A 16495-nucleotide genomic window follows, 5' to 3' on the forward strand; every position below is an offset into this window, starting at 1 on the left:
GAAGGTGGACTCTCCCTCTGGCCGCCTGGTCACCCTTAGCTTCTCCAGCAGCATGGTCTGAATGGAGGCCGAGGCCACCTGGCCAGCCTGGTCAAAGTCCAGGGACACGATGTGGGAAAAGCGACTGGCATTCCCGTTCATGGAGGTGGAGCTGTTCCCAAAGGCCTCCAGGATGGTGTAGACCGCCTGCCACTTCTCCGCTGGGAGACACACATAAACAAGCCAAATAGTACATACATACATACATGCATGGGACATGTTGCAAGTAAATATCAGACATACAGTGGACTGTGAAATGAAGAAGAAAAACAAGTTGTTCCCTAAACTGTGTTCTAACTTACTGCATGTTATTTCCCCTGGAAACCTACCAGAGAAGGTCTTGCCAGTGCTGCCGGCGATGGTGACCAGGTACTGGACCAGGTGTTGACAGTTGATAGTCTTGCCGCTGCCGCTCTTGCCCAGCAGCACAATGGACTGGTCCTGACGCGTGGTCAACAGGTTCCTATAGGCTGACTGGGCAACACCATAGATGTGAGGTGCCGTGTCCTCCCTCCTGCACCCCTTAAACATGTGCATCACCTGGGGGGAGAGGGAGAGATGTCATTCTCACCATATAAAGCCCCACAAATTAAACAAACCCAGTCCTACTTGCCCTTCCTGGTTTACTTGCTACTCTAATAGAAGATATCCCCTCCCCTATCCTGCTAACCCCAGGCTCCACCCAGGACTGTACCTTCTCAGAGTACATGGAGGGGGCGCTGATGGGGTTGATGACCACCATGTTGGGCCCAGCGTGGGTATGGATGAGGTTACCCCCGTAGCGCTGGCGCAGAGAGTGCATCACACTGGACTCATTGAGGTACTGCAGCGAGGACAGGTCCTCCACCCGGTCAAACAATGGAGGGTTGGCCTACACACAGGGGTCAGAGGTGAAAGAGATCATACATCCCAGACTTCAGATAATGAGACAAAAATTCAATAGGTGAAAATGTTTTGTGCCCTGCTGGGGCTAAACAGCATGTACATTTTGGTGAGTTTAGGCTAACCTTCTCCACATCATCTTCATCCACATCCAGCAACGAGCCGTCGCTCTCCAGTCGGATCTTGACTTTCCCCTCTGGCAGACTGCCTGGCTCCGTCTTTAACAGGGTCGCTGTGGTGACAGAACAGGGTCAATATAATCTACAGCCACTCATTAGCCACATATTTAGTCATCTAAACATGGTGTGTTTGTCTAGGCTGGATGTGTTATATTCAATACAAGTGCGAAATAGTGCACAATCAATACAAATTTGGTTTACTATTTCTGTCAGATAAATCAACAAATGGAATCTGTGATGTACAATTAATATGTTTTAATGTGGCCCCTATTGTGGTGAATGGCCTAGTGATTCAGGTCTACTAACCCAAGGAGAATCCATCCTTGTGAACCAGCCATACTTTCTCTGTGCCGTACCAGGCCTTCTCAGCAGCTATTTGCTCCTCGGTCTTCACCTAGGAGAGAGAGAGGAGAGACAGACAGGGTTAGTTCACTGCTATAAAGCTCAGAGGCAGGAGCAAAGGTGAATACCCAGAGAGAATAATTAGCTAGATGAATGAATAACTCCAGTGGAGGGGGTATTGTCATCGCAGTAACCTGACAAAGTGGAACAGGAGGACAGGAACAGGTGTGGATTGAGGTCTGGTTTCCTCATCTCCTTAAGGGAGGAGTTTTGGGTTTCAGGTCTAGTTCTCCCCCACGCAACATTTGACCCAACCACCCAGTAGTCCACCCACCCCAAACCCCCAACTCCACACCTAGCATCCACTCATGACCCACTAGGCAGGCCCCTGGTCCCCACTCTGTGTATACCATCAGATCCCGCTCTGCAACCAAACTACCGAGAACCCACTCTCACTCACGATAACAGGACAGATGGTACATAACCCAATACAACAACACATGACTTGACTGGCTGCACATCAGTACCACATACTTCACCACAATGTTTATGAAGACTGTGGTAGACCTGCAGTATAATATGAGCAAACTAAAGACACATATCCTATGACAATTTATATGTGGACACATCATGCAATTTGAGCAACTTGGTTTTCCTCAAACACGACCTGAAAATCATAGTGAAATGCAAGACTGGTAAAGCATAGACACTCAGTGCAAACCTACTACAGAATACTGAGGAACTCACTTCACCAGCAGTCAGAAAAGGTTTAATAAGTCATGCATTTCATGAGTTTCTCACTATTCTACTGGTTTATCATCACAGATACAAAATCCCAGATGAGGATGTTGGTTCTGTGATTTACACACAACAGCACACTCCAGGGAAGGGACTGAGGGAGATGCATGGGGTATTGCAATCAGGCATAGCAGTGGCCAGACCTTGGGTTGAGAGGCGGCCGTGTGGGCCGCCTGCAGGAGGGCCACGGGGTCCTGATCCAACTGTGTCTGGAAGAGGGCAGGAAGAGTTGGATGTAATCAAGGTCAGAGGTCAACTTCGAAGTTCATACTGCATGCTCAAACATGCCAACAGCCATGTAACAAGTATATTCCGTGAATTTGCCTAGAGGGTAGCATAACACATGCAGATGAAGAAAACAACTGACACCCACACTTTTGCTGTGAGAAAAAAAAATGGGGGAAAAATTATAATCCTTCTAGTTCTACCAGTCTAAGTTACTAAGTCCAGCAGAGCCTTCTGTGGGGGTGTGCTTAGGTCATATTACTGGGACTTCCAGCACTGCAGCACAGACACAGGGAAAGAATTCAGTCCGTAACAACATGGTGGGGGAATGAGTAAGGGGCGCAGGCAGAACCCCAGGTGGGTGAGACAGAGGTTAGGGGACGGCGGGGTCAGTTAAGGAGAGCAGGCTTACACCCCAACATGAGACACAAGCACACAGTCCAGCCAGGCCGTGTGTGAGGGCGGTGGGTGAGTGGCGAGCCTGGGGAGCGGTGTGACAAGGGACAGACAGTACCTATGAGGAGACCACCGGATAGCCACGGCCACGAGGACAGCAGCAAACAGCAGAGCAACACACAGAGGGGAGGGGAGAAGAGACAGCAGAAGATGGGAAGGAGGAGCCAGGAGATGAGAGGAAAGGGCGATATTAAAAACAGATCACAGAGGGGTTTTTAGAGTGGATGTGACAGCTGTGATCTGGGATCAATGGTTCAGTCTCAATCCAACATCAAAGAACACAATATCCTCACCAAGTGGATAAAAACAGACTCGGACTTCAAGGGAAATGAACACCCCTTTGTCAGAAAGGGAAATGAACACCCCTTTGTCAGAAAGTGAATGTCAAAAGGACAGAATACAAATGTAAGGACATAGACGTGTGAATCCGGCAAATGAGGACATGACTGAGTAATGATATTGCCTGTTAAAACAGAAGGGACAAAGAAAGGGAGAGAGAGGAGAGGAATAGTCTCTGCACATACATATGTGAAACGGGGTCCAAAAGTCAGCCACTGGAAAGCTGTGTGTGCAATGTCATATCAAAAGAATTAACATTTTCTCACTTGACTAAAACCTATATTGTGACTGTGCAAACATGTTGTAATTAGTTAGTTATAGCACTACATTATATTAAGTTTGAAAACCCAGCTGTGAAATCACACCAAAGCATCCTCTCAGAGAGAGAGACAGTGCCCACCATGAACCCACACATAACCTCCATTCATATGAACCCTTATCCATATGACTTAGCCATGATGATAGGAGACCATATGACTAAGACTGACAGACTCTGATCTCTAAGCTGATGAGACATAAAATGGACGCTGCTAATCGGGGTTCACATTACAGCACCACAGGGCACCTCATAATTCAAACCCTGCTGCTAGTGGTCAACACCAGATTTGGGCCACATGTGACAGTGCACCTGTCCCCATGCGGGAGCACAGCAGGGTGGCACGGACCCATGGCAGGGGAAGATTTGGTAATAGTACAGCAGGGTGGCATGGACCCATGGCAGGGGAAGATTTGGTAATAGTACAGCAGGGTGGCATGGACCCATGGCAGGGGAAGATTTGGTAATAGTACAGCAGAGCAGGCAGACACACAAGCTGAAAGAGAGAGGTGAAGTTACAGTAGAGCCAGCTCCGGTGAAGATCTTTCTCAGACGCCTGTGGTTCTCGTCTGTAGGGACCAGCTCTGGAACCTACAGGAGGTCACACCACCAACACCGGTGAGTCCTCACCCAGCCACTCCAGAGTCTATTGTTGCCATGGTGCTAAAGGTTTGTTATGCATGTTGGGGGCCCCTTGTATATGTAATTTCCTTTGGCCAATCCCAGGTCATTTACTCTTACTGTGATACATCTAATGTCAATTCTGAATCATAAGGTAGGCTAAGTCAACCTAGCCTACATTAACAATATTTAAAAATACTGAAATTTACCATTGCACAGCATATTCTAAAATCTACAACACCCAGACAATCAGAAGCATACCAGCTGCAGGACACACACCTGTTCTTTGGAGCCAGGGGTGCCCTGAGGCTGGGACTGAGTACTCCCAGAGGAGGGCTTCCCAGCAGGAGAGGAACCAGAAGCTGCCTTCACCTTGATATATCAACACACACACACACACACACACACACACACACACACACACACACACACACACACACACACACACACACACACACACACACACACACACACACACACACACACACACACACACACACACACACACACACACACACACACACACACACACACACACACACAGGAGAGTCAGTGACCTCTAACAAAGTCTTCCACACACCATGCTCCTGATAAGGACAACACACTCAATCCAGTCATGCTCAAATCCTATAAAACACACAGCGTTCCTCAAGCCCAGTCCAGTTTAAACAAAATCCTCATATTTTGGACAAGGATCTTCCCAACGTTTTGGTACATTATTCTCTACAATGTTCAATGGTTATTCTTCATTAATAAGGCTGCCATTAGTTGTCCTCCGTGGTCTAGTGTTAGGCAAGTCTGGATAGTGTTCCCAGGGAGTTCCCCAGAGCCTGGTGAAAATGAGGAATGGCTCAGTGCCTCAGATCAGCCTGGCTCTCTGTGGACCAGCCATGACCAGACCCTTATACCTACTGATGAGGCTGAGGTGGGAAATATTACCTTTTATTTAATTTTGTACCTTTTCTCACTGCAGGAAGACTACGGTTTGAAGTAAATGAGCCAGTTAGTAGTCAGTTAAGACTTTGCTGATGCAAATGAATTAAGCAGCAGTTTCTACCATTGCAGCAAGACAAGAGAGATCCTGTGGAGAGACATACACTACATGACCAAAAGTTTGTGGACAGCTGCTCGTCGAACATCTCATTCCAAAATCGTGGGCATTAATATGGAGTTGTTCCCCCTTTGCTGCTATAACAGCTTCCGCTGTTCTGGGAAGGCTTTCCACTATATGTTGGAACATTGCTGCGGGTGCTTTCTTCCATTCAGTCACAAGAGCATTAGTGAGGTCGGACACTGGTGTTGGGCGATTAGGCCTGGCTCGCAGTCGGTGCTCCAATTCATCCCATAGGTGTTCGATGGGGTTGAGGTCAGGGCTCTGTGCAGGCCAGTTAAGTTCTTCCACACCGATCTCAGCACACCATTTCTGTATGGACCTCGTTTTGTGCACAGGGGCATTGTCATGCTGAAACAGGAAAGGGTTTTCACCAAACTGTTGCCACAAAGTTGGAAGCACAGAATTGTCGCGAATATCGTTGTACGCTGTAGCATTAAGATTTCCATTCACTCGAGCTAAAGGGCCTAACCCGAACCATGAAAAACAGCCCCGGACTATTAATCTTCCTCCACCAAACTTTACAGTTGGCACTATGCATTGGAGCAGGTAGCATTCTCCTGGCATCCACCAAACCCAGACTAGTCCATCTGGCTGCCAAATGGTAAAGTGTGATTCATCACTCCAGAGGACGCGTTTCCACTGCTCCAGAGTCCAATGGCGGCGAGTTTTACACCACTCTAGCCAACGCTTGGCATTGCGCATGGTGATCGAAATGCTTGTGTGCTGCTGCTCGGCCATGGAACCGCATTTCATGAAGCTCCAGACGAACAATTATTGTACTGAAGTTACTCCCAGAGACAGTTTGGAACTCGGTAGTGAGAATTGCAATTGAGGACAGGTGGTTTTTACGCGCTACACACTTCAGCACTCTGCGGCCCCGTTCTGTGAGCTTGTGTGGCCTACCACTTCGCGGCTGAGCCATTGTTGCTCCTAGATGTATCCACTTCACAGTTAACAGGGGAAGCCAATGTTTGTCTAAGGAGATTGCATGGCTGTGTGCTCGATTTTGTACTCCTGTCAGCAAACAGGTGCGGCTGAAATAGCCGAATCCATTCATTTGAAGGGGTTTCCACATACTTTTCTATATATAGTGTATGATCCCTATCCACTCAGCATATTGTGAAAAGTCAAATCCATAGGCATAATTATTAATTGTGTTAATTTCACACACAGAATGGGTTAATAGGTGTTCAGTGCACACATCAGAACCGCATGCACCATTGAATTATGTAATACTCTCTTTAGGCAGGCATTTTGAGGGCACACACTCTGTACCTCTGGTTTCTTCACAGCCCATGAGCGAGGGGCAGGGACGAACCCTGGAGGAGGGGCAAGAGGGTCGGATTTCGGGGCAGGGATAAAACCTGGGGGGCGGGCAAGGGGATTTTGTCTTGGGGCAGGAATAAAGCCTGGAGGAGGGGCAAAAAGGTTGTTTTTTGGCACAGGGGCAGGGATGAAACCTGGAGGGGGGGCAAGGGGGTTGACTTTGGTTTTGGGTGCAGGGATGAAGCCTGGAGGAGGGGCGAGGGGGTTGGCTTTCGGTGCGGGTGTGGGTATGAACCCTGTTGGAGGGATGGTGGGGTTTGATTTGGGGGGAGTAGGAGTGGACACGGAGGTGGACGGCGCCTCATCTTCTTTTACTGCTGGAGGCTCCTGGCTCTCTACCTCCTTCTCTTCCTCCTGTTCCTTCTCCTCCTCTTTATCCTCCTTGCGGTCTTGAGTACGCGTGCGAGGCCGGTGATCCTTGGTCCTCCCTCGGCCCATCAGGCTGGCCAGACCCATGGAGATGTCATCCTTCTCATCCTTTTTGCCGGAGAGGGGAGCAGTCTTGGGTACAGATGTGGCTATAGGGGCAGCTTTAGGAAGCTCTGTGCTGGGGGCCTGAGGCTGCTCCTCCACCCCAGGCACTACCCTCCTCACCACCCTCCTAATAACCTTCACCACCTTCTTCTGAGTGGGACCCTGGTCCTCTGTGCTCTCCTGCCTGGAGGAGGAGGCAGCTGGTGGGTCAGGGCCTCCCATGACACTGTCACTCCTGGTTGTGTCACTGGTTGATGATGTCAACGGCTGTGGGTCACCACTTGTTTCTGTTTCAGCTTCAACACCATCAGACTAGACACACACACAGGTATAAGTAAGGAGGAGCCAATATCAGAGATACTGTATAGAAGACCCAAAGCTGTAGAGTTGTGTTTCATAAACTAAACACCATCATTTTTCACTGGCCAAAGCCCATGCCATTGTTATGTTATTTAGAGTGGCTGTTTGCCATCCCGTAGTCTTCTTTACCAAGCATCTGTCTAGTCTACAGGAAGGAAAGCTGTTTCAAACATCCACCAGCACACAAACTACATGTCCAACTTGTTGGATGTGAGTAATTTATACACATGAATGTTTCTACTTTTTCATATTTCCTTTCGCTACACAGAGCTATAATACCTCAGATCATAAACCATGACTGGAAGAATTTCTTTCTCACAGATTGTCACCATCAGATTAAATGTGGTTTACGTTGGCTTATACAGGTCCCCCATTGCAAAGACCTCTTTCAGATAGAATCTGTGGAGCACTGTCTCACTGCCCAGGATTAGTCTTCCTGTACTGTTCATTACTCTGTGACTACATAAAGGCCTACAGGTGACACCTCTACTGCATGGCAATATGGTGCTATATTGAATAACCAACTAATGGCTAACCAACACCCTGAAAACCCTGAGAGTCAATGACACGGGTGAAGTGAGCCTGCCACTTGGCTGAGAGAAGAAATCATCAAAGGTCCTAGTCCTAGATTGTTAGATGCTACTAGTAAAAAGCACACAGCGACGTTACACTTACATCTGAGGCTGGCTTGGTTTCAACTTCAACCTACAAGAGAGGATGGTCAAGAGAGGACGATCAAACCCGGAACTAAAGCTCACTCATGCAAGTACACCATGCACATCTCTACCACGAACATCCTTCCTCTGTCCACAGAGAAGACAATCCTCCTCTTCAGCCTAAAGCTCAGCTGACAACAGTACATGTGCAGGAATCTACTAAAGGTGCAAACACAAAGGTAAAACAAGACTTCCCTTTTGCCGCCAGAATGAAAAGCGTGAACTGTAAGCCATGGTAGTAGCCCAGAAGTCATGGGCTGAACCGGGAGAGTGGAGGTGAGGGGAAGGAGGGAGGGAGGGAGGGAGGGAGAGGAAGAGTGTAAGGTCGAGATAGACAGTACAGAGAGAGTAGAAAGAGAGGATATGAGGATGGACTGATGAGAGTGCGTGCGTTTTGGGGTGGACGGTAGGTAGGGGGACGAGGACTGGCGTCTTTCTTCACACTAGCTACTACCAACAGGGCAGTAGGACCATGCAGGCTGAGGCAGCACTGAGGACAGAAGACATGAAGAATAGGATGAAATGGATACATGCAGTACAGGCAGACAGGAGAGACAATTTACCTCATGGAGACAGGACATCAGTTCACAATCACACTATGGAAATAGATCAATCTTTTGCAAATCTTCTTATTTCTTCTAAAAAAGTATTTCAATATCAATAGAATCACAACTACATTTCATCATTATATATTCAAATATTCTCCTCCGCTTGTATTTGACTACAGTATGTCATTGGGTACAGGCCAAAATAGAACCAAGCAAACAGTCATACACACACAAACAACAGTTGTGGCTAGAATTTATATAGCTACGGATGGAAGTGCGGCATACATCGCAGGTTCGTAAGTTCTCCTAACCTGCTACAAAAAGTTCATTCTGTCAGTCGCTGTATGCCATCTAATTAAAACCACAAACATATGGATTTGTCTCATGTTGATGACATCACAAGAAGCAAACAAATGACAACATAGAAGTGTAACTGACATGGACACCGCACCTAGGAGGCACTACACATATCTGTGGTTCTGGCTATCCTTTGTAAACAAGCTACCAGGTCAACCTCTAAAGGCTAAATACACCCAAACAAGGGCACTGCGTTCATCCACCTCTGGCCTGCTCGCCTCCCTACCACTGAGGAAGTACAGCTCCCGCTCAGCCCAGTCAAAACTGTTCGCTGCCCTGGCCCCCCAATGGTGGAACAAACTCCCTCACGACGCCAGGACAGCGGAGTCAATCACCACCTTCCGGAGACACCTGAAACCCCACCTCTTTAAGGAATACCTAGGATAGGTTAAGTAATCCCTCTCACCCCACCCCCTAAGTTTTAGATGCACTATTGTTAAGTGACTGTCCCACTGGATGTCATAAGGTGAATGCACCAATTTGTAAGTCGCTCTGGATAAGAGCGTCTGCTAAATGACTTAAATGTAATGTAAATGTAAATACATTAAGAGTATTACATAGTCTCCAATATTGTGTCTCCATCTCCAATATTGTTCCATTCAGATTTACCTTTCAGTTATAGCCAAGAACACTGCCAAAACAAGTTCAAAACTGTGGAACATGACAGCCACGGGCTGTGCAGTACAGGAAGTAGGCAGGCTGGGCATTCTCTATAAGCAGCAGGGCTGAAATGAGTGGCTCAGCAACGTGTTTCACCATCCTGCCCTAGCTTTCATCAGACAGCTTCCACTCCTATTAATAGTTACCAGCAGCAGAGGAGGCCATTCTGAGACGCAACTAGAGCCCTATTGCTCATGGTACAGCAGACAGACACAATCCGAAAGGAACACACTACCAGGCCCATACAGAGACTGGGCCACTCTTCTGTTACCTTGTGTCGTCAGGAGGCCCGATCAGTTTTGTCTCCCTCACCGGATCAGGGAAGAATTGGATGTGGGTTTGAGGAGAACACGGTTGCTAGCCCTGGTAGAGGAGGAGGTTGAGTAGAACCACAGGAGTTGAAATCGTCACAGCTAGCACTGCAGGCAGAGCTGGGTTAGGGATCTGTCGTAACGCGATAGGACCCTGGGTGGAACGCTGGGAGGGCTGGGGGAGGGGGACAGACGGAAGGAGGACAGCTGCTGGGATACAGAGGAGGCTATAAATAGCAGCACACAACAAGCACCATGACACTACCATGCCAATTACCCCCAACCCCCTCTCTTATCTCCTGTAGTGTGTGCCCCACCCAGCAGAATGACAGGGAGAGAGAGTGTAGGTCTTCTCTGTCCCTCTCAGGCCCAAATCACTGGCCCTCCCTACCTTTCCTTGTCCAGTCTTAGCTAGGCCTGTGTAGGCACGCCAGAGTAAATCTGGAGGGGCAATGGGAAAGTCTAATCCCTCCGTCTTTTCGAGCCACACACAGAAGTAGGTTAAAGACTTTGAACTACATTCATGATGTGTCAAACCAACACAGGACCTTCATGCGTTAAGGCCATAAACACAGGTACACACAGGTACACACACACAGGTACACACAGGTACACACAGGTACAAGCACAAATCATTCATGCCAATGACTGAAATAATGTAAAGCGCATCTAGATTTAGAATCACAGGTTTTTTTTTCTCCAAATGATGTTTACAGCATATAAAGGCATCAGAAAAGTAGGCATATTGATCAGTATCATTTTGCCTCAGAGAGCACACAGACTACCACCAGAGGGACATTACTTTTCTCTTTGTTCGCAGAGTTTCACTTTGCGTCCTACACCACAAGAGGGAGCTATAAGCCTTTACAACATTTACTTCTGCTTTTCAATTCTAGGAAGGTATCAGTTAATCATTCTACTGCCCTATATTCAACATTCATATGAATTGTCATTTTACCAGAATTGGAGTTGAAAAAAGACACATTGATAACAGTACGTGTTTACCCTGTAGCTGAGAAAAGAATATTACTCCAAAACAATCCATTGTGGGAAAACCGGTGTGACATAACATGTGGTCTGGGCCCGGAGGGAGAGAAGAGCATTCAGCTGCTGATTGGGTGAGGTGAGCAGGGCGAGTGGCTGCAGGAGGACAACACGGAACTGCAGGCGGTGAAGCCGGGCTCTGCTAGACCAGGCTGGTGGAATCCAAATTATCTGTTCCATCTAACAAGCCCAGCCGGTTAATCCTTCCTTCCCCACAGTGTGTGTGTGTGTGTGTGTGTGTGTGTGTGTGTGTGTGTGTGTGTGTGTGTGTGTGTGTGTGTGTGTGTGTGTGTGTGTGTGTGTGTGTGTGTGTGTGTGTGTGTGTGTGTGTGTGTGTGTGTGTGTGTGTGTGTGTGTGTGTGTGTGTGTGGCTGAGTGTCTGTCTATATATGTTAAACACTGATCAACGATTACTGACCTCCAACTCCACACACAGCTCTGATTCTGACCCAGTTCAAACTGAGGCTGGACCTATAGGATTTATGAGATTCTGTCATGAACATGACCTAGATTATCCAGAGTCACAGTAAATACAGACCTGATTACAGCACAAGTATAGAAAGCCAAGAGTTAGCATCAGAAAACACACAGATGGAGAGTAGCTTATAAACAACCTGCTACAGCTCTGTTAGAAAGAGGTGTGAACACACACAAGGCTGACAAATGACTTAAGAGGAAGTGATTATCAAGCTCAATTAGCGAGGTGAAAATGAGCTTTTAGAGGAAGGCAAGACAACCACATGGCAAATTCTATTGTATTCAGCTGGTGAAAATAGAGTAATTTAACAGGTGAATTACACTTCAACACGAGAGCAAAGTGTGTGTGGAAGCTGAAGGGAAATGGCAGCAGACAGTGAGCAGGTCTATGTAGGTTGACACAGACTGTGAGGAGAGTGAAGATCACTGCCAACAGGCTATCAGGCTATGGTCTGAGACATGTGAGGATACAAGAGGCACACCACCACACTGCCCTCACTGTCACTAATGACCCCATTGTGTCCCCTTCAGCCTGCCTCTCAGGGCACTGCACAACACCCATCACAAAACACACACACACTCCGCAGTCCACACGCACACTAACACAAACACACACACCAACTCTGAAAACTCACAGGCAGGCAGAGGGGCAAGGCCAGGCTTATTATTTCCGCCACACTGTGGGCACCATTCAGCCCCCAGACACAGAGAGACTGATGGCATGGGCACAAATAGCAGCATGGAGCCATTCACTGGGTTGAATAGAGGGGTGAGCATGGAGTAGAGAAGAGAGGGAGAGGGGGCAGAGAGACCCACACACAGAGAGTCAGGAAACAGAACAGATTCGTTCCAATGTGAACTCCACTAGGGGTGTGACTGGGTGATCAAGCCAATCAAAACACCACATATCACTCTACACCGATAAAAGAGTTTCGGGGCAATAACAATAGGTTAAGACCATTCCAGACATAAAACACACAGTGATGATTAAGCGCAATGGCAGCTGCTATTAGAAACCTGAAAGGCTGAGGGTGTGTCTGTTTGAGTGCTGATGTCCAAACACAGCAGGAGGACGAAGACTATGTCAATGAAATTCCTCAACACACCCACTTTGCAGGCGCAACCACATTCAGAATGTTCATTCAGAATGATTTCCTATCAGAGATATTAAACTGCAAAGAAAGCATTCCCTTCCTGGTCTAAACTAGCCTATGTGAGAGCTTGGCTGGCTACAGGGGTAGGAGTCATGATTCTATATATTTTTTAACAACTTTTATTTATTCCGGGGAGCCCAATTGAGACCATGGTCAAATTCTCAATGGCGCCCTGAGAACAAACAATTCCCCCCCCCCCTGTAAACCTGACAGCTTTATTAGTAGCCACAGTAGCCCAGCCCATCTAATCCCAGTGTCTGTAGTGGACTAATGCTGAGTGTTTACTGTGAGAGCATTGCCTCACTGGGACTAGGGAGGATGTCATTGAACTGGGCTGCTGCTTGGGCGGGAGATTAAGACGATTTACTCATTTCCTAATGACAAAAGCTTGTCTGCAGCTAGGCAGGACATATGCCTGAGATAAAGTTATTAAGTCCACTCATGTTCCGCTACTTATAAAAGTGGGGCTGGGGTAACTGTACTAACTGGGGCTAAAAAGCTTTTGGGAGTCATTCCACCTCAAAAAAAAAGCACAAGAGGATTTTGACACTAACCAATCTCCGATTGATGTAGGAACAGATCCAATTTGCATTACTGAAGCATTATTTTGTTGAAATAGTATTTGATCTCTGAGAAATTAAGCTAATTGATTGCACCCAAATCGGCCATTTTAATTTATATGATTCATATCATATTCAGTATATATAGTACTTAAACATCCCATTTGGACCTAAATTCTTCCTAACAATGAGTAAGGCATGAGGAATACAATAAAATGATCAAAAGCCAGCCCCGGACCCCACACACACAATGTATTTTCATCATGAGCAAAAGCTAAAGGTTTTCTACACAAAGTTGCAAAGAAAATGTAGTGATTCATTTAATAAACCAGCAAAATTGACAAAAGGGTGTGGTGAAAGTAGAAGGAACCGCGGCATCTAGTGGACAAAACCTGGTACTTTCACACTAATTTATAATAAATAATGCAAGCAACTTCAAATGGCTAATTTCTCTAAACAGGGGGGGGGGCGTCACCAGAATCACAGGGAACACATTACAAAATGGTGAACAAGTAATACTCGGAAGCCGCAGCTCCATACTACTTGTAAAACAGAGAACTGATACTTTATACTGGTTGTGGAGGTGGGATTGGCATGTGATGTGGGGGGTCCATGGTTGGCTTCGGACCATATTATTGGATTCCTCATGTGTTACCTAGTGGTAGGGAGAAGTTTGGTCCAAATCAGGATGTTGGGTACAATCACTTGTGGAATATAATGTGAATGCTGTAAATGAAAAGGGACAATTTGAAGCAAATCAATTAGCTTTAATTCTCAGAGATCAAATAACATTTAAACAAAATAATGTTTCAGGAATCCTAATCGTATCTGTCTTTAACTACAGAAAATATTTCATAACAATCTGAGATGGTGGGTGTCAAGGCTTGCTGAAATGACATGGAATGACCCTGGGAGCTGGTCTGAGATGAGAGGAGTGGGGTAGCCAGGCGGTGATGTCCGAGCTGCTGCATATGTCCATGGTGGACCAGTGTAATGGATCACTGGCTAAACTAATCAACCCCTGTTGAAACCACGGACTCTCTGCAGTGAGAACATCATGGGATAATTTGAGGACCTGGCACTTGAAAAGAACCAGACTGTTTCTGTGTGCTGCTCATAGCCACATACAGCTGCCGCAGCAGCCTTTCTAATGTCATTTTTAGTCTACAGTACATTTTGTTGGCAGGTTAGACGGGGGGCTCCACTACTACACTGAGCATCTCAAACCAAATCACAGTTTATTTGTCATGTGTGCCGCATACAACAGTGAAATGCTTACTTACAGGCTCTAACCAACAGTGCAAAAAGGTATTAGGTGAACAACAGGTAAGTTAAAGTAAAAACAACAGGTAAGTAAAGCCCAGTTAGCCAATGTGCTGGAGCACTGGTTGGTCGGCCCTATTGAGGTAGTATGTACATGAATGTATAGTTAAAGTGACGATGCATATATATCTCAGGAGCCAAATTGAAGTACAGGAAGTTAATACTGGTTCCCTTTTCAGTCAATTACCTCACAAGAAAACTCTTGAGCAAACTGGAATTTGACCTGTGCACACAGAAATAGGGGTTGACAGTAAAACAGGATAATTTCATCTCTCTGTGAGTCAGTAAACAGCGAATCGGTGAGTCAGAATGAGTGAGTTGTCCAGAGTTACAAACGTACGTAAACACGTACGTAAACAAACACAAATGTACACAATAACCAGGTGTGTCTTGTTGTGCCACAGAGTGAGATAGGAATATCAGTCTGAAGAGCATGTTGGTCCTAGTGGTATAGACAGGCAGACCACTCTCCACGAAGGGGCTAATGGGGAGTAGCCCCTCAGTTCAAACTTGAAACAAATGAGTGACAGGTTGGCATGAAAAAAAATCTGTATCTCTGCTGTGCTGAGTCAGCATAATGGTCAGAGCACACCGTGGTGTGTGTAGGGGGGCTATGGAAAACCACTGGGCAGTTAGGTATGACTTCTTCGGGTTTCCATTTTTAAAAAACAGGGAGAAAGAAAACACTTCTCATCTCTGTAGTAGGTCAAATAAATAACGTGATACGCCTCCGCCTGTAATATTTGATTAATAAGGCCGGGGTTAAATTTACCAGTCGGGCCCTGGTGAGGACACTGTGTTGGAGGCCGAACTGTCTCACTTGTGCAGGAGTGTCTGCCCTATGATGGGGTGTGTGAGGATTTCATTCCGACACTGACTGACAGTGAATTAATGATGACCGCGCTCTCTCCGGAGCCTGAAGAAGAGAGGGTGTTCTCCGACCCTTTCCCCAGGCTTGGAGAGAAAATGACTGCACCGCAAAATGTTCCTGGGTGTGGCAAGGAAGTTGCGTCACTGCTGGGGAGGTCTAGAGACAACCCCAATGTCCACTGTGCATTGTTCGGGAGAGAATGCTCCATTAATCTGCATCAGCTAAGGCCCATGCAGGGAAGTTTGTGCCCCCCTCATCGCCAAACGGTTAGTGGATAGTGTTAAGGGCAAAGTGTTCATCTACCTTGAGGCAACTGCTATGATCCTTTATTTTTGCTCCACCAATCTACATGGACGTATAATGTTTGTCAATATGTACCGTGTACTCCTTTGGAATGTGCCCTTCTGTCTTGCGGTCACATGCCTATTAGTTTGAGTAGTGTGTGCGTTTAAGGGGGGTGGTCAAAAATACTGAACCGTAACGACTACAGTTGAAGGGAAAATGTCCACTGCTACATCCTGACAATGTTTGTGAGGTTATTCCTTATGTGTGAGGTACGTGCCTCGGGCATCATTTCAAATGTCGAGGCCAGAATAAGGGGAGGGATGTGTGGCAAACTGGAATTTGACCTGTGCACACAGAAATAGATGTTGACAGCAAAAAGAGTGTAATTTAATGTCTCCGTTTGAATGAGTCAGTAATCAGCGAATCAGTGAGTCAGAATGAGTGAGTTGTCTGGAATTAAACACACACAAAATAATCAGGTGTATCTTGTTGTGCCACAGAGTGAGATAGGAATATCAGTCTGAAGAGCATGTTGGTCCTAGTGGTATAGACAGGCATACCAGTCTCCACGAGGGGGATAAAGGGGCTTAGCCCCTCAGTTCAAACTTGTGCCCCCTCAGTTTTAGTTGTATGTCATTATATAAATATAGCAAAAAAGGTCAAATGATTGGATGACAGATTGGTGAGAGAAAAATCTATCTCCCCTGCACTGTGTCAG

General features: G+C 46.7%; 1 protein-coding gene across 6 annotated transcripts in view; it reads right to left on the bottom strand.

Annotated features, from left to right (window-relative positions):
* LOC124008521 (unconventional myosin-XVIIIa-like) overlaps nucleotides 1-16495 on the bottom strand; it is a 123473-nt gene that overhangs the window by 72292 nt on the left and 34686 nt on the right. For 2 of the 6 annotated variants that reach the window (XM_046319861.1, XM_046319852.1), the window contains exons 1-12: nucleotides 10024-10182; nucleotides 8383-8677; nucleotides 8147-8176; nucleotides 6587-7423; nucleotides 4477-4569; nucleotides 4096-4167; nucleotides 2384-2449; nucleotides 1407-1494; nucleotides 1047-1153; nucleotides 734-910; nucleotides 369-579; nucleotides 1-200 (exon numbers count right to left, since the gene is read on the bottom strand). The exon at nucleotides 1-200 is cut by the window's left edge and continues 44 nt beyond it. In XM_046319861.1, coding sequence (XP_046175817.1) covers nucleotides 1-200; nucleotides 369-579; nucleotides 734-910; nucleotides 1047-1153; nucleotides 1407-1494; nucleotides 2384-2449; nucleotides 4096-4167; nucleotides 4477-4569; nucleotides 6587-7423; nucleotides 8147-8176; nucleotides 8383-8421 — 1920 coding nt within the window. In that variant the 5' untranslated portion in view covers nucleotides 8422-8677; nucleotides 10024-10182. Of the gene's footprint in view, nucleotides 201-368; nucleotides 580-733; nucleotides 911-1046; nucleotides 1154-1406; nucleotides 1495-2383; nucleotides 2450-4095; nucleotides 4168-4476; nucleotides 4570-6586; nucleotides 7424-8146; nucleotides 8177-8382; nucleotides 8678-10023; nucleotides 10183-16495 lie in introns of those variants that run through there. The other 4 variants (XM_046319870.1, XM_046319879.1, XM_046319896.1 and 1 more) reach the window with 2 other exon arrangements.

The sequence above is a fragment of the Oncorhynchus gorbuscha genome, linkage group LG02 (assembly GCF_021184085.1).
Source record: "Oncorhynchus gorbuscha isolate QuinsamMale2020 ecotype Even-year linkage group LG02, OgorEven_v1.0, whole genome shotgun sequence".
In the NCBI taxonomy this organism is placed as follows: Eukaryota; Metazoa; Chordata; class Actinopteri; order Salmoniformes; family Salmonidae; genus Oncorhynchus; species Oncorhynchus gorbuscha.